Raw genomic sequence first — 15,864 nt, forward strand, 5'->3', positions numbered from 1 at the left:
CTATGAGTAAAAATTTAAAATTGAAAAACAATTGATTCTATCGTAGAAATAATGCAAGTGACAGTAAAGATGTTAATTTTCTACGTATTAGATTATGTTGTAGGAACTCATTTTAATTAAAATGTTTGAAATTTATAACATTTGTTTAAATTAATTACCTTATAATGTGATACTTCATTATGGTTGTTCTATTTTTGGTAAGATTTGATCGTTCACTAAAAATTTAATAAAAGTGCGACAACATTGTCGCATATGTCGTTTTCATTGGCTATTTATGTAGTTTGAAAATCACTTATTGCATTTAAAAAAAAATTTATACAGGGTGTAATATTTATTACGAATCCCTAAATTAAGTTTTCCAAAGTTTTCCAGTCCTGGAATTTTTTAGTTTAGCTAATACCAGTCGAATGCTTGATAGTAGTGTACTGTATCATGCAAAAATTAAAAAAATCAAATGAGCCGTATAAACACTACAGTAAAATGAAATAAATGGTCAATTACACAAATCACCCTGTTAATTAATAAAGAAGAGGAGTTGACATTTTTTAGTGGCCACATGATATGCTCCCTGAGGGACTCTACATATGGTAGAAGTATGTAAAGTTCCTCATGACTCACCCTGTATATAGATTTAATTTGTTTACTTTGCTAAAGTTGGATTAAATGTATACATTCCGGAACAATTTTTCAACTTACAAACCTTTAGCAGGGACATACAAATGAACTTTTCTACGCAATACCTGCAAAAAATATAACTTTAAGATCACAATATGCATATTTAACACCATTCTAAACACATGTACACTACCCTGTATGTATAAGATTAACAGTCGTTTGCTTTCTTTTGTTGCAGTTGACGGCAAGGGAGATAAAAGAAATGTGAAGAACACTCAGGAAACTGCGTGGCAAAATCATCTCAGTCAACTAGTGCCGTGCAAAAACTGTGGGAGGACTTTTAATCCTGACAGAGTGGCAATTCACGAAAGAAGCTGTAAAGCATCTTAATTGTACATACAGGGTGTGGCGTGTGAGAGTTAAATAAATATGGTTTTCAATTTGTTTGTTTTTATATTCCTCAAGTTAAGAATACAAAGAAAACGAAATGGGCAAATAATGGCAAAAAACAAAAACAATAGTTATTCTGAGAAGCGAATTTTGTATCATATTCGAATTTTATGTAAACAAAAAGTAGACATTCATTATCGACATTTTTATGCAATTTGAGATTATTAGGAAAAAGTAATGTTGACAAATATCATAGCAAATGATAAAAAATGCAATTTTTCGAAAAATTTACTATTTTTTTAAACAGCTGTATCTTCGAATTTGCTAAATGGATTTTAATTTGCCAATACTCGTTTGAAAGATATTTAAAAATGCTTTAATCTACTAGTTTTTGCAATTTTTCCTCGTTTGATTAAATTTTAATCGTGCCCTGAAAAACATAAAATTTTGTAAGTGATCTTTTTGTTTTTCTTAACCTATAAAATAAAACTTATCTTTCGCGGTTTTGTAAATTATCATCAAAAGGTTGATGTTATACCGAAAAAAATGAGACCTTATAAGTTAAAATCGGTCCACTGGGCTCCAAGATATAGCTCTTCAAATATAGTGAACTGAACATGTTGCCTTGAAATTACATTAAACCTGCAAATCAATGAACTACTAGCTTGCAACATCGCCAGAAATAGCGCAATGGTGAAGATTTTACAGCTATCGAAAATAAACGTTTGGGACGAATGTGCGATGGCCGAAAGAGGTCATTGGAAGCACTGGAGAGAACTTTGAAAGATATTCATGAAGTCAGACTCTTCCAGTAATTCTTTGATCAATTGCTGGGGCAAACTAAAGGCATGCCTAAAATTATCCAAGTTGTGGCAGCACGTAAAGACGCTCCAATTAACAACTAGGATTTGAGTATTTTTTCAACCAGATTAAAGTGCAATTGTGTTTTCGAAGCAGTTGTTTTAAACATTGGAAATGGTAACGTCCTATTGACACCTCGACCAGATTGATCACATTACCTACAGATATCTGTTGCTTCACAGACTCAACAGAGGGACTTATTCAGCATATTTTTTCTGTCATAGCACAAGAGAGAGTTTTGAAGATACCATGGACCGATCATATTACGAACGAAATAGTGTTGCACAGAATGGGAAGAGACAGAACTTTTGACCACCATTAAAAGGCGATATAGATAGCATATTTGGGGCATATACTTAGAAATGATAAGTACGAGTTGTTGTAGCTGATTATGAAGTGTAAAATCGAAGGAAAAAGGGGTCCTGGTAAACGACAAATATCCTGGCTGAAAAATATTCGCGACTGGACCGGGTTAAATACACAGACGCTCTTAAAAAAGCAGAAGATAGAGACGAATTTGCAATGGTTATAGCCAACCTTCATTAGTGGAGACGGCACTAGAAGAAGAAGAAGCGCAAGAGTTCAATAAATAATTGTTTAATTGGCAAAAACAATATTCATCAATATTCGTGGCAAAAAATACATATGTCGATGATCTTAATGCGACCATTTAGAATTGTCTTCCAGGAAAGTTGTTTTCATTCAAATCAGTTTTCGAATCTTCGAACCATTGGAATTTTCTGGACTCCTACTTCACAACTTACAGTTAAAAGTAGGATCAGTTTCTATAAGAAAGTTAACATCAAAAGAAAATATTTAAGGCAACCACAAAACAATGCAGAAGTCAGAATGGCTACCTATTAACAACAAGGAAATATGTATTGAATAGATGGGTGGAATACTTTAACCAGGCACTTAATATAGAGGAAGAAGAAGAAAACTTTGCAGACGAAAGAGATGAGGTAAGGGGAACAGACGAGAGGGAAGAGGAATCACCAACGATTCTTGAAGTTAAAGATGCAGTTAAAAAGCTAGCCAGAAACAAATCACCCGGAATAGATCATCTCCTAGCTGAACTATATAAAGAAGGTGACCATGATACCATAATGGCATTACAGCAGCTTATAAAAGAAATATGGACACAGAAATCCCTCCCCAATGATTATATTGGAATACTTTGCACCATACACAAAAAGGAGATATCTTTGAATGTTCCAACCACAAAGGAATTGCGCTTCTAAATGCAGCATAGAATATATTCTCCACATTACTTTGTCACGGTATGGCACCATATGCAGAACGGATAGTAGGAAAATGACAGGTTGATTTCGGAGGTGGTAAATCGACAATTCATCAGATTACAACCCTGAAACAAATTTTGGAAAAAGCACTGGAATATCGCATTGATACTCATCACATGTTTATAGACTACAAAGCAGCCTACGACTCTGTGGATAGAAGAGAAATGTTCAAAGCAATTAAAGAGCTATAAATATAGAATCAGTTGGAAATTTAACAAAACTAACTCTTGAAAAAGTTAAATGTAGAGTACGAATTCAGGTGGAACTGCCTGAATATTTTAAAACAAATAACGGGCTGCGCCAGGGAGACACTCTCCTGTATACGATTTAATCTGACTCTGGAAAAAGTAATACGTATGTCACAAATCACAACCACTGGTTCAATATATAATAAATCAGTACAAATCGCTGCAATGCGCGGTTCAGTGCTGTACGAGAGTCGTACGTAGTATTAAAAGAATCAGCTACAAAAATGGGTTTAATAATAAACATTAACAAAACGAAGCATATAAAAATAAGCACGCAACCACAAATCCTACGACCACTTATTATAGAAAACGACGTCATCGAAGCAGTGAACTAATCTGTATACCTATCAGCGCTCCTTAACACTGAAAATAATACTAACGAAGAATTTGCAAGGCCAATAGATGCTATTTTGGACTCAATCTCCTCCTTATATCCACAATTATGTCGATAAATACAAAAATAAAGCTCTACAAAACAATAATACGCACAGTCCTAACATATGGTTCAGAGGGCATATAATGCGGATGAAACAAAATGACCCAGCTAGATGAACGATCCTTGATAGACCCATTGGTCGGAGAATAAGAGGAAGACTCAGCAGACGGCTCCTTGATAACATCGATGAAGACATGAGAAATATGGCAATACGGCTTGGCGGAAAAAGGCGATGGACGACAGGGGAACGACAGGGGAGAGAGAATGACCGAATTCTGCCAACAACACAACATGGTAGCGACAAATACATGGTTTAAATTACACCCTCGCAGATTGTACACTTGGACTTCACCACAACACAATGAAAACAGAGTAATCCGTAACCAGTAACCAAATAGATTACATATTGGTCAACAAAAGATATCACAATGCAATCATCAGTGCAAAAACATATCCTGGAACTGACATCAATTCCGATCATAATCCTGTTGTTGCAAAAGTTCGCACAAGATGGAAACTAATAAAGAAACAAAAACCTCAACACCAACTATTAGACATCCAATTATTGAAAAACGACACCATACATCAGACAGTAAATAAAGACTTAAACAAAAATTTAGGAAATATCGACCACAATAGAATTAGCGAGTACGATGACATAAACGTTCTGTGGAAAACTATTAAAGAACAAATGAACAATGTAACGGAAAAACATCTAAAAGTAACACCTAGAAATAACAAACAGGAATGGATGACAGAAGAGATTTTACAATTAATGAACAAACGAAGAGAATCTAAAGGAAAAAATGACAAGGACGGAGAATACAAAAGACTAAATAGAATAATTCGAAAAAAAATAACTGAAGCAAAAGAGAAATGGCTGGAAACAAAATGCATAGAAATAGAAGAACTACAACAAAGGCACGATTTTTTTAATTTACATAAAAAGGTAAAAGAGTTTACATCGACTACCAAGAGAACGACTTTTCACACCATGCTGAACACGGATGGCAAACTGCTAGAATCAACGGAAGATAAACTGAAAGAATGGGAAAACTATATTAAAATTCTTTTTCACGACATACGAGAAGAACCAAGATTGGAAAATAACAACGAAGGGCCAACAATTCTGAAATCTGAAATCATAAATGCAATTAATCATCTTAAAACAAATAAAAGCCCAGGTCCAGACGGAATATACCCAGAAACGTTAAAATTAATCAGCGAAGAAAATATCGAAATATTTGTCCTTTTATTCAATCGCATTTATGATACAGGCAAAATACCCCAAGATTGGCTGGAGTCAATATTCATCCCACTACCAAAAAAGCCAAACCCACAACACTGCAATGAGTTCCGTCTGATAAGCCTTATGAGTCATGCAGTAAAAGTCCTACTAAAAATCGTACATAATCGTATCTATAGAAAGTGCGAAAAAATCATCGGAGACGATCAGTTTGAATTCAGAGCCGGCATGGGAACGAGAGAAGCCCTGTTCAGTTTACTAGTTCTCGCCCAAAAATGCTACGACCAACAGAAAGATATATTTATATGCTTTATAGACTTCGAAAAAGCATTTGATAGAGTAAGACACGACCTACTATTAGAACGTTTGCAAGAAGTCGGTTTAGATGGAAAAGACATCAAATTCTTAAAAAACTTGTACTGGAACCAAAACGCCAGAGTTAGGATCGAAGGTTCCACATCCGCAGAAGTAGAAATTACTAAGGGAGTTAGACAGGGATGTGTTCTGTCGCCTCTGCTGGTTAATCTTTACTCCGAGTTTCTATTTAAAGAAGCATTGGAGGATTCCAAGGATGGAGTCAATGTGAATGGCGTAAATATCAACAGTATCAGATACGCCGATGATACAGTGTTAATTGCGGATTCCGACTTAGGTCTACAACGACTCATCGACAAGACCAACTCGACCTGTGAGCAATTTGGTATGAAAATAAACATTAAAAAAACCAAAGTGATGTCAATCCGAAAAAACCAAAACGTACCTCAACCTTGCACAATAAATGGGCACATTTTAGAACAGGTCAATAGATTTAAGTACCTGGGATGTTGGATCGATAGCAGCCTAAATCCTGATCTAGAAATAGGATCGAGAATAGAACAGGCCAGAAAATCTTTCGAAAAAATAAAAAAAAACTGCTTTGTGATTCTCGAATAAAACTCGAAATTCGACTACGTTAATCAAAATGCTACGTCTGGTCGACTCTTCTATATGCAGTTGAAACGTGGACCCTTAAAACATCAACCGTAAATAAATTGGAGGACTTTGAAATGTGGATCTACCGGAGAATACTCAAAATTTCATGGACATCGCATACTTCAAACGAAGAAGTGCTGCATAGAATAGGCAAGGAAAGAGAACTTTTTAACACAGTAAAAGTTAGAAAAACATCATCCACATACTGAGAAATAATAAGTACCAATATGCCCAACTTATAGTGAAAGGAAAAATCGAGGGAAAGAGAGGCCTAGGAAGGAAAAGACTATCGTGGCTCAGAAACATCCGACAATGGACAGGGCTAAATTTTGAACAGCTAATAAGAACAGCTGAAGATAGAGAAGAGTTTAAAATTGTAGTAGCCAACCTCCATTGAGGAGAGGGCACTTTAAGAAGAAAAACAATAATCAACCTCAACTGTGCAATGGGACGAGACTGACTGTGAAAAGGCTAATGAATAATGTTGTTGAGGCTACGATCATCAAGGAAACATATTAAGAGGAGGATGTCTTGATCCAGCGAATACCGATGATTCCAACGGACTTACCATTATAATTTCACGTGCACGACCACTCGTTAGAAGTTTGAGTAACTGACTTAGAGATTCCATGCTTCGCGCATTATTATTATTCGCGAGTCGAAAAACCGTCATCGTAATGCATTGATTAGGAACCCCTGAAGAAGACATCAAAGAGGATGTCGAAATCTCGGCCTGTTGAGTTTAATACTAATTCTTGTATTAATCTTAGCTTTAGGTTTAATTGTACTAACCACGAAAATATTTCGGATCATGTAAACTGATTGTTATTGAAGGAAAGTAAAGATCTTATGGAAAATCGAGAAAACTAAAATAGTTGTAAAACGCTTCAATTTCCTGTTAAAGTAGTTTATTTCTGAATTGTCATCAAATATAACAAATAATTATATAACACATTATATATAAATATATTTATACATGTAAACATCGATTGTAGCAGCCTTTGTAATGAATGGTTTGAGATTTAAATATAATTTAAATTAATTGATCTAATTTTTTACATAAAAAGTTAGTACTGTGGTTCACTCCTAGCATGTTAACAAGTCAACACATATGGCAGATGATTGAGTTTTTATAAAGTTAAGACGCAGAAATAACCAAATATGAAAAGGTAGTGCCTATTTGTAGTGTAATTTATTTTTGATTTGTACCTCATGACTGACTAAACAAAGGTAAGTTTTACATTTTAATTGAGTTTATTTAGAGTGTGAGAATGCACATTATTTGGCAACATAGGAAAAGTACTTTCTCGTTATATATGTAAGATTGCCTAAAGAGGTACTTTTTCACGAACGGAAAGATTGATTGCATTGGGTCAATTATATGACTCAAAAAAGACACCTTATGCACATAATAAAATCATAGTCAAAATCAATTAAACATATTTAGTAAATTACATGAAGTTGCGAATAGGATATGATCGAATTCGACATTATAGACAACAGTATGTTAAATATAAATCAACAACCAAATTATGTTAAAATATTTCTTTCCTTTGACAATGTAAATATTGAAACCTCATCCTCCAAATGACGATTTTATGTTTTTTACTCAGGTCACTATAATTATCGAACGATAGTTGTAAAAAATAAGTCCGAAATATATGTATTTTTATAAACTTTAACACATATATTTCAATTGTGGTAGTCTCAAATATGAACTTCTGGCAGCGTTATGTATACCGGATAAATAAACTAATTGAACATTATAAAATGTTAATTACTGACAAATAACTTTTGCCCGTCATTTCCGGCACTGGTGCAATAAATCTATTTATATTTACTTCCATTTGTGATTATCGTTTATTCCGTTAAATATATATTTTTAAAGTGTGCAAGAAGTTTAATCTCTAGTTGATGGTAAGTATGTATCAGTGGCGGCTGGTGTGGTAAAATTTTGGGTAGGCCAAGCCAGCAAATTACATAAAGCTATGTGTAATCAGTGGCGGATCCAGAGGGAGGGTCACGATGTCATGACCCCCCCCCCCCTTAAAAATATTTGGAAACCCACTTATCCTATTGGTGGTAAGACTAAAAGTGACCTTGCATCAGAGAAAGAGAAAAGTAATCACCCTTAAGATCCAGGACCTCCCCAAAAAAAAATTCTGTAGTCGCCAGTGTGTGTAATACATTTTTTTTTGTGTGAGAGTGGGAATCTTTTTTTTTTCGAATTTTACGATTTTTTTTTTAAATTTATTTGGGCAACCGTGCACTTGTTTGCAATTATGTTGTTTGTTTAAAAATATGTTACAATTATAGATTATGTTACATATTTTTTTATCATAATTTAAAAGAAAATTTATATTACAATTCGATAATTACGTTACAAATGACAACGATGGTCGGCGTAGGCCCGATCGTCTGGTGCCTAAACAGCAAGCATGAACACGACAATATAAATCGTTGTCCGGCAAGCTGCTTAACTTTAAACGCGTTTTGTACGGGGATCTTATGTGAGCTGGGTCGGCCAGTTCCGATCGGGCCTATTAATTATATTTAAAATGCCTGAATACGATTCGATGCTTTCTGTGATAATATAATAACATAGCTTTTTTAACGGACGCTAATGTATTGAGTGATTTAGTACATTTAAAAGTTATTTACATGCATTAACATAATTTTTGAATATATGTTTTTCAATTTTAAAGCTCTTAAAATTATTGGGTAGGCCCGGCCTATCCTGCCTACCCCCAAAAGCCGCCACTGGTATGTATGTATGTACAGCGTTATCAGGCCTTTTAGGCTCATTGCTGGTTGGATAATTTCTATCGTTTTCTGTTCTTAGCTATCAGCTTCCAATCTCTGAGATCTTCCATCACTACATCTCTCCATTTCTTTCTTGGTCTTCCTCTCTTTTTTTTTCCTCAGGTACTTTCCAAGCAATATTTTTGACTAGTCTATTACCACAGAATAAATAACAATCAGAATGCCCACTCTCAGATGCCGCCTTTGAAGTTTATCAGCACGCGATCGCCATATTTTAAACGGAAACAGTCTCGGATTGAGAAATTTGTGACAAGCTACGACAGAACTGTAATTTAAATTTTTAGAGGTTAATAATTTAGTACATTTGATAGTTATTTATTGTACAAGACGATAAATTTGTACTTTATCTTCGAGAGCGTTTTTTAGCGTCAAGACGTCAGTCGAGACGCTAATTATGCTCGAGAAGATAATGCGATTTTATCGTCGTGTGCAATACAACATTTTTTTCTATAGCAAGACTTCAAGTTCAGGTGAAAAATAGAATTTCAAAGAAAATTGTAATTTTTAGCACAAAAATCACAATTGTGTTGCTCCGTTGCTAGGGATATGAATTACTCTGTCAACAAATGTCAAACAAATGTTACGTTTTGGTTTTTGCGGAGAATATTGTTGCGTTTTGTGTACAAAGTGAATAAATACGAAATGGACGAAAAAGAATTGACACAAGAAAAGGAAAACTTGCCATCAGATGTAGAAAATGCAGCGTTAGAAGCAGAAAGTTTATTGTTGCCACAAAAATCTAGGATGATGTATGAGAAAGAATACCATTTAATCCTTAATGTGTTTGAATTTGTAAATTTTATTGAATAAAAAAAAGTTAAAACATTTTATCTACTCTTGCTGTTAAAGTGTCACTTTATCTACCCTTGCGGTTCAAATGATACTTTATCTACTCAAAACAGTTGTTATAGCAACACTTTAACATAAGCTATGGAAAAAAAAAATTTAATCTATTCTTCAACTAAAAGTAGGATCAAATAGTGCATATGATGTCTATAGTTGCCGTAAATAAATTAAACCGGGTTAATTTTTCTATGCACACCAGATAAAATGTCCCTGAACAGCATTGGTTCCGGTTAAAACATGGCTGATTCAGTCTGCGCGAACGAGATGCGCGTACTTATTTTTTCAAGCAAAGTGGGCATTCCGATTATTTATTATTCTGTGCCCTGGCTATGCTCTCACGTATGTCAACATACGTTGATTTTTTTATAATTACGTTAAATCCAGAGGTAGCTATGGAAAAATGACATCAAAATAATAATATTGTTAGTTACTGTCAAATGTATTTTGTAGTATTGTAAAGCTTTTGGTCGAGGTAAAGTTATCGATGAGAAAATTTGTTCAATCATTATTAGATTTTTTAATTCTGGAAAATCCAGTTCGAAAATCGCGAATATGTTGCAATTGTCACGCTATAGTGTAAGAAATATAGTCAGAAGTTACAAAACTACAGGTTCGGTCGTCACAAAACCTAGAAATGTATGAAAAAGTAAAATAACCGAAGCAGATCGAAGGACATTAAGACGCATTATAGTGAAAAATCGACGAGCAAATTATATGGAGTTAAGCGTTTTATGGAGTGACGTTATTGGAAGACACGTTTCTAAATCAACATGTCACCGAGAGGCCCACAAATTCTAAGGAAAAGCCACTTTTAGCATTAGAACAAAAGAAAAATAGAATAAGGTGTTCAAAAGAGCATAAAGATTAGACTCAGTCTCAATGGGATTTAATACAATGGAGTGATGGGTCCAGATTTGAAGTGTGTGTTGGAGACAGTAGTAGTTGCGTCATTCGCTGGAAAAATGAAGCTTTCCATCCCGACTGTCTCAAGAGAAAAGTCAAATTTCCTGCATCTGTCATTTGTGGCGCGAAATGAAAAATGCTTTGAGAAAACATCCTGCCAGGTGCGTCAACGAATTGAAGGAAAAATTTCAAGAAATATGGGATTCGTTTACATTAGAATTTTGTCAGAACTTGCTAAAAACTATGCCTCGAAGAATTGTGGATCTTATAAAAAATAAAGGGGATGTAACTCAGTGGTAAACTTCCCTATTTTTTTTTGTTAATATTATATATTCTATGCGGTTTTAAATCTATTATTATTCTGTTTAATCAATAGTTTCCATTACGTTATAAAATATTTTCTATAATTAGAAAATCAAATCAAAAATGTTATTCGTTTTTTTATTTTTATTTTTGTTCTCTAAAATTTAATTTTCTTATCAATCTAACGTTGGGCCAACTAATATGGGAAGGGGCTCGTATAAATATGTGTAATTTTTAAAACATCACACGGCTGTATCGTTTCTCTGTCCCTTTGTTGTAATTTTATATTAGTCATAAAAGGAAATAAACCGCTACTTGCGCTTGCGCTTTGTATTTTTTCGCGAAAGTTTACAACCTTCGATAGCTCAGTTGGTAGAGCGGTGGACTGTAGTGGAATTATCAGCGTAGTCATCCATAGGTCGCTGGTTCAAATCCGGCTCGAAGGATTTTTTTTATTGATAAATTTAATAAACTTTATTATTTCCAAAGCATTTAAAAATATACAATATATTGAATTGCACGTAAATATTAATAAAATTGTATTGTGTCATGAACTTTGGTGGTTTGGGATTCAATTATTAATTTGTTTTTGAACTTTCTCCAAACTGGCCACAATTTTACTTTAAAATTAATTTTATTTAACATTTCGATTTCCACTTCAAAAAACGTTTTCAAAATAATGTAACGTATGTTTTGCCTACCACATAGGATATTACTATGGGGGGTTGAAAATTGGGGACAGAAATTATTGGGGCAGAGATAGGGCAAGCAAAATAAACGAAACTTATGCGAACGGCGCTCAGGGTTTATTTGGAGAAACTGGGTCGTGGATAAGTGAATGGCAAGGGGTTGGATTGGGGCAACTACAAAAAATGAATCAAAAATAGGGTACTTACATGAATATCCTTGACAAATGGCCAAACAAAATACAAGAAGCTGTTTAGCTATTTAAAATAGGACGCCGCTTTGAGGAAACTTCCTGATGGATGAAAGAAAAAGGTTCTTCCTTACTAAAAAATACAAGATAAAGGTTAGAAGACTTTTCTAAAATAAATAAAGAAATTAATTGTTTTAAACCTGACTTCTCTTTCGACCTTTCTTATATCGCTTCTACTGTCCCTTACCCTGCATATTAAGTTGAAGGGGCAAGCGAACCGGAATTCTTGACAAATATGCTTCAAATTATATCGTAAAATAACCTTGAATCATTCCCAGCTAAAATCTCGAAACTAACGCATACAAATAAATAAAACCATAGTTAAAGTCGCAGTTACAACTGGAATTGGGAATTTTTTCCTTTACATTACAAAATAAACAGAGAATCGGAGAGATATTTTATGCTTGGTCCAGAGGCGTACTAGAAAATTTTTTATTCTTGAATATTAGATAGCTTTTAAGGAATTTTCTGCATGCTACAATAAAACTTTAACTTTTTGTTGCTCGGTAAAAAATATTGCTTTTAACAACCACTGTATGATAAATGATTGGCGACGGGGCAACGGAGGTTCGTGGAAAGTCGACGGCGCGCAGTGTTGCCATTTATAGTGTGTATATCTAATTTAAAACTTAACGTATTTTATAAGAGACTTCTAAAATATTTTGTATTATGTTAAAAAGATTAATTGTGAAGTAATGGAAACTTTCTAATTGAATTTATATGTTTTAGTATTTATTAGAGATCAAAGTAGTACGTCCAAAGATGTCAATGATCCCAGCCGCAAGTATACATTCCTTAGTCGACGTTTTTGAGGTATCAAAATGTGGACCTACCACCCAAAATGAGACACCAAGTTTAGTTATCAAGACTAAAGTACCCCTTTGTAAAAAACTAAAAGGTGTCGCGAAAAATATTACCGTCGAACCAATTTTACTACTTAGTATGTTGGCCCATGTGGTATCCGCCCTTACGGTCCAAAATCTAATTTTAGAAAAAAGTTGTAGAGTCCATCTAGTATTGAGCAATGCTACTTGCAACACCCTTACCTACAAGAATAAATCCGATCCTGAATATCTAGATTATGAGAAAAAAGTGCAGGTTGTAGCTACGAGTATGTTCATATGGAGGGATGCTATCATGAGTTTAATACCATCAATGCTTCTACTTTTTATAGGATCGTGGAGTGATCGATACAAGAAGAGAAAGCATATTATTCTTAACGTTACATTGGGAGATATATTCACAACATTATGTTGGCTTATCTCCACGTTTTATTTTTGTGAATTGCCCCTGGAAGTAACTATTTTAGGAGAAGTTTTACCAGCAGTAGTAACTGGAGGACAACCAGTTGCTTCAATGGCATTTTTCAGGTAAGTTCCCTTTTTTATTGATTCTTTTTAAAAATACTTTCAAACAGGCTATTTTAAAATACTTGACTATCTAGTAGACTACTTTATAATAGATTCTCATGTTTTTGTTGTTACAGCCTTGTAACATATCATAATCCGGTCCTCGCATATCTCTTCATTAATACAATCCAGCCCTGTACTGTATTTACTTTACCACAAAAAATCGAGTTTTCGTTAAATGTCTAAGTGTAAATTTTTATTACCTCATAAATCAGACTTTATCATATATTCTTTATCTATAAGAAAGATTATTTATACAATATCTAACAGAACAAGCCAATTCGCCAGTAACTCGAGATTATCGGTATAAAACTATAACGGAACTTTTGTTGATTACATTGCAAGATTAAATGTGTAACAAAAAAAACTGGATGTAGCATTCTGGGAGTGACAGAGAAAAAACGGAAACATAGTATTTTGAGAACGATTTCCAAACTACAAATCGAAACGTCAAATAAATTTATGTTAAAGTAAAATTGTGGCTTATTCTCAACAAAAATAGTAACTTGTGGATAATGTAGCGACAATTTTTATATATCGGACTTTTCCATTAAAATGCGATGATTGGTTCTAGTTTTTTTTTTTCAACGAGAACTTAAATTACGAATTTATTTTCTTAATGTTTTAATACTTCTCAAAGAATCACTCCTCCTTATTCCTTTGGAACGGCATGGTGATACTGTTAATATTAGCTTGCGGTCTGTATTGACTGCGATCCTGAGGCAGATGGACGGCTTTATGTCAAGATTTTCTCACCAGAATCTTCATTTGGTCTGCCCATCGTGTGCGAGATACTGCTCTTGATATTGGGCCTTCTACCCCTCGTTTTACTATCAATAGTTCCATAGTTCCAATTCTTCTAGCTGTTCTATTCTATTCTTCTTCTTCTAGCGAAAGATATTCTTTCGCTGTTACTCATGATGTGTTTAGTTTAACTAAAACACACAACAAAGTCCGAATTGAATTCCCGAAACACTTCTTTGTTACTTCTTTTTAGCAAACAATTTGTCCTCTTTAGTGTCTAATATTTCACTATCAGAGTCGTCACTATCTGAATTGTCTATCCGAATAATTAGATGCCGGACCTCATCTATAACTCGCTCGGTTTGAAAAGACTGAACGATTATGTCTTCCGTATGTCTAATACAATTTTGCCATTGTTCTGCCTATATTTGTTCTAGCGATTTTTTCCATAAACTAAGAACGCTAGCGTCATGTGTTGTTTTGGACGCATATTTATCATAAAAATTTTTGGCTATATTCCAAACTAACTCAATTGCATTATAGTGGCAATGGTAGGGCGGAAGTCGAAGAACTTCATCGCCATATTTAAGAGCCATTTGGTCAGTAACAAATTTCTTTTGAATTTTGTGCTTTCCACACCTTTGAAGTAAATCGACTTTTAAAAATATGTCACTGTGATAAATTTTCTTTTCTGTCAACCACAACTGTATTTCTTCTTTTGTCCAGCTGCTTTAAGGAAATCTCTCTTCTACTCTTGAGTGGTAGGATACATTATCCAACACTAATGGATGGTCGCTCCAATTTTTTTAACAAATTTTCTTCAAACCATTCTTCAAAAATATTTGCATCCATATTTCCATGGTAATCATCTGTATTCTATGTGGACGAAAAAATTAAACTAGCGTCAGGAATAAAACCCTCACCATTTCCATCATAAAGTATAATGTAGCGTTTACCACTACCAGAACGACTAGAAGAATGACATTTCGTGATGTCATCTTGCCAGGATGATTTTGACATATTTCCTATAGCAAAAATCTAAGTTTCATCTAAAAATACAACTTGCCTCGGACTATCAGACGTTTTATTCTACATGTATTTTCTTAAATAATGCCACCGTTTTGAAACAGCATTAGAGAGTTCACACAATACTTGTCTATTATTTGTCTTTTTATATCGAAAACCTAAATGTTTCAGCACCCTCCACAAATTTTTTAAACTAATATCACACAGTTCCTTGTCTTTTATTTTTTGTAACACAGCACTAACTGTTAAATAAGATTTTTGTTGATTGTGTATTTTGTTAAATTATTAAATAACACTAATACAACCCACGACCATCAATTAATTTTTAACGATAAACAGAAAAAAAAAATATGATGACGTTTGAATTTGATCTACTTTGTCGACGACAGTGTCGTTAACAGAAAGGTATTTTTAAACAGCATGAATCATTTTTCAATGATTGTGTGGATTTAAGAAATACATTACTAAACAAATTTTTAAACTGTGTATAAAGGAGATTACAGTTATTATAACACATGGTACTCCTTATTTTTTAAATAATATGTTCTTGTAAAGGCATAACTTTGATTATTGGGTAAACCTACATTATACGATACGTCAGAAGAAATTAAAAAACATTAACATGTAATAAATTCACTGTTTAACTATTGCAATAAAATATTAAAACCAATAAACGATAACTTGCTGAGCACTGCTGATTGAAACAACAGAGCAGTAAAAGGTAGTGTAAAATATACCGCCGGTTATCTGGTCCACTAGTAATAAAGTAGTAAAATAGTAGGTGAAAAATATATATTCAGTGCT

At 33.8% G+C, this 15,864-nt stretch overlaps 2 protein-coding genes and 1 non-coding gene across 6 annotated transcripts in view; all 3 read left to right on the forward strand.

The window, feature by feature from the left end:
• The window catches only part of LOC140449244 (uncharacterized), a 151,367-nt gene that overhangs the window by 107,378 nt on the left and 28,125 nt on the right, over window positions 1-15,864 (forward strand). For 2 of the 4 annotated variants that reach the window (XM_072542449.1, XM_072542452.1), the window contains one exon: window positions 854-1,057. The exons of the other annotated variants lie outside the window; for them this stretch is intronic. In XM_072542449.1, the coding sequence (XP_072398550.1) occupies window positions 854-1,005 (152 nt within the window). In that variant the 3' untranslated portion in view covers window positions 1,006-1,057. Of the gene's footprint in view, window positions 1-853; window positions 1,058-15,864 lie in introns of those variants that run through there. 4 annotated transcript variants of the gene reach the window in all.
• The window catches only part of LOC140448199 (probable peptidoglycan muropeptide transporter SLC46), a 34,565-nt gene continuing 25,871 nt past the window's right edge, over window positions 7,171-15,864 (forward strand). Inside the window, exons 1-2 of the mRNA XM_072541314.1 lie at window positions 7,171-7,299; window positions 12,611-13,251. Coding sequence (XP_072397415.1) covers window positions 12,644-13,251 — 608 coding nt within the window. The 5' untranslated portion in view covers window positions 7,171-7,299; window positions 12,611-12,643. The remainder of the gene's footprint in view (window positions 7,300-12,610; window positions 13,252-15,864) is intronic.
• On the forward strand, window positions 11,299-11,390 carry TRNAY-GUA (transfer RNA tyrosine (anticodon GUA)). Its single transcript is given in 2 exon segments — window positions 11,299-11,335; window positions 11,355-11,390. It is a non-coding gene; the product is annotated as a tRNA-Tyr (tRNA).

Source organism: Diabrotica undecimpunctata, chromosome 8 (genome assembly GCF_040954645.1).
Source record: "Diabrotica undecimpunctata isolate CICGRU chromosome 8, icDiaUnde3, whole genome shotgun sequence".
In the NCBI taxonomy this organism is placed as follows: domain Eukaryota; kingdom Metazoa; phylum Arthropoda; class Insecta; order Coleoptera; family Chrysomelidae; genus Diabrotica; species Diabrotica undecimpunctata.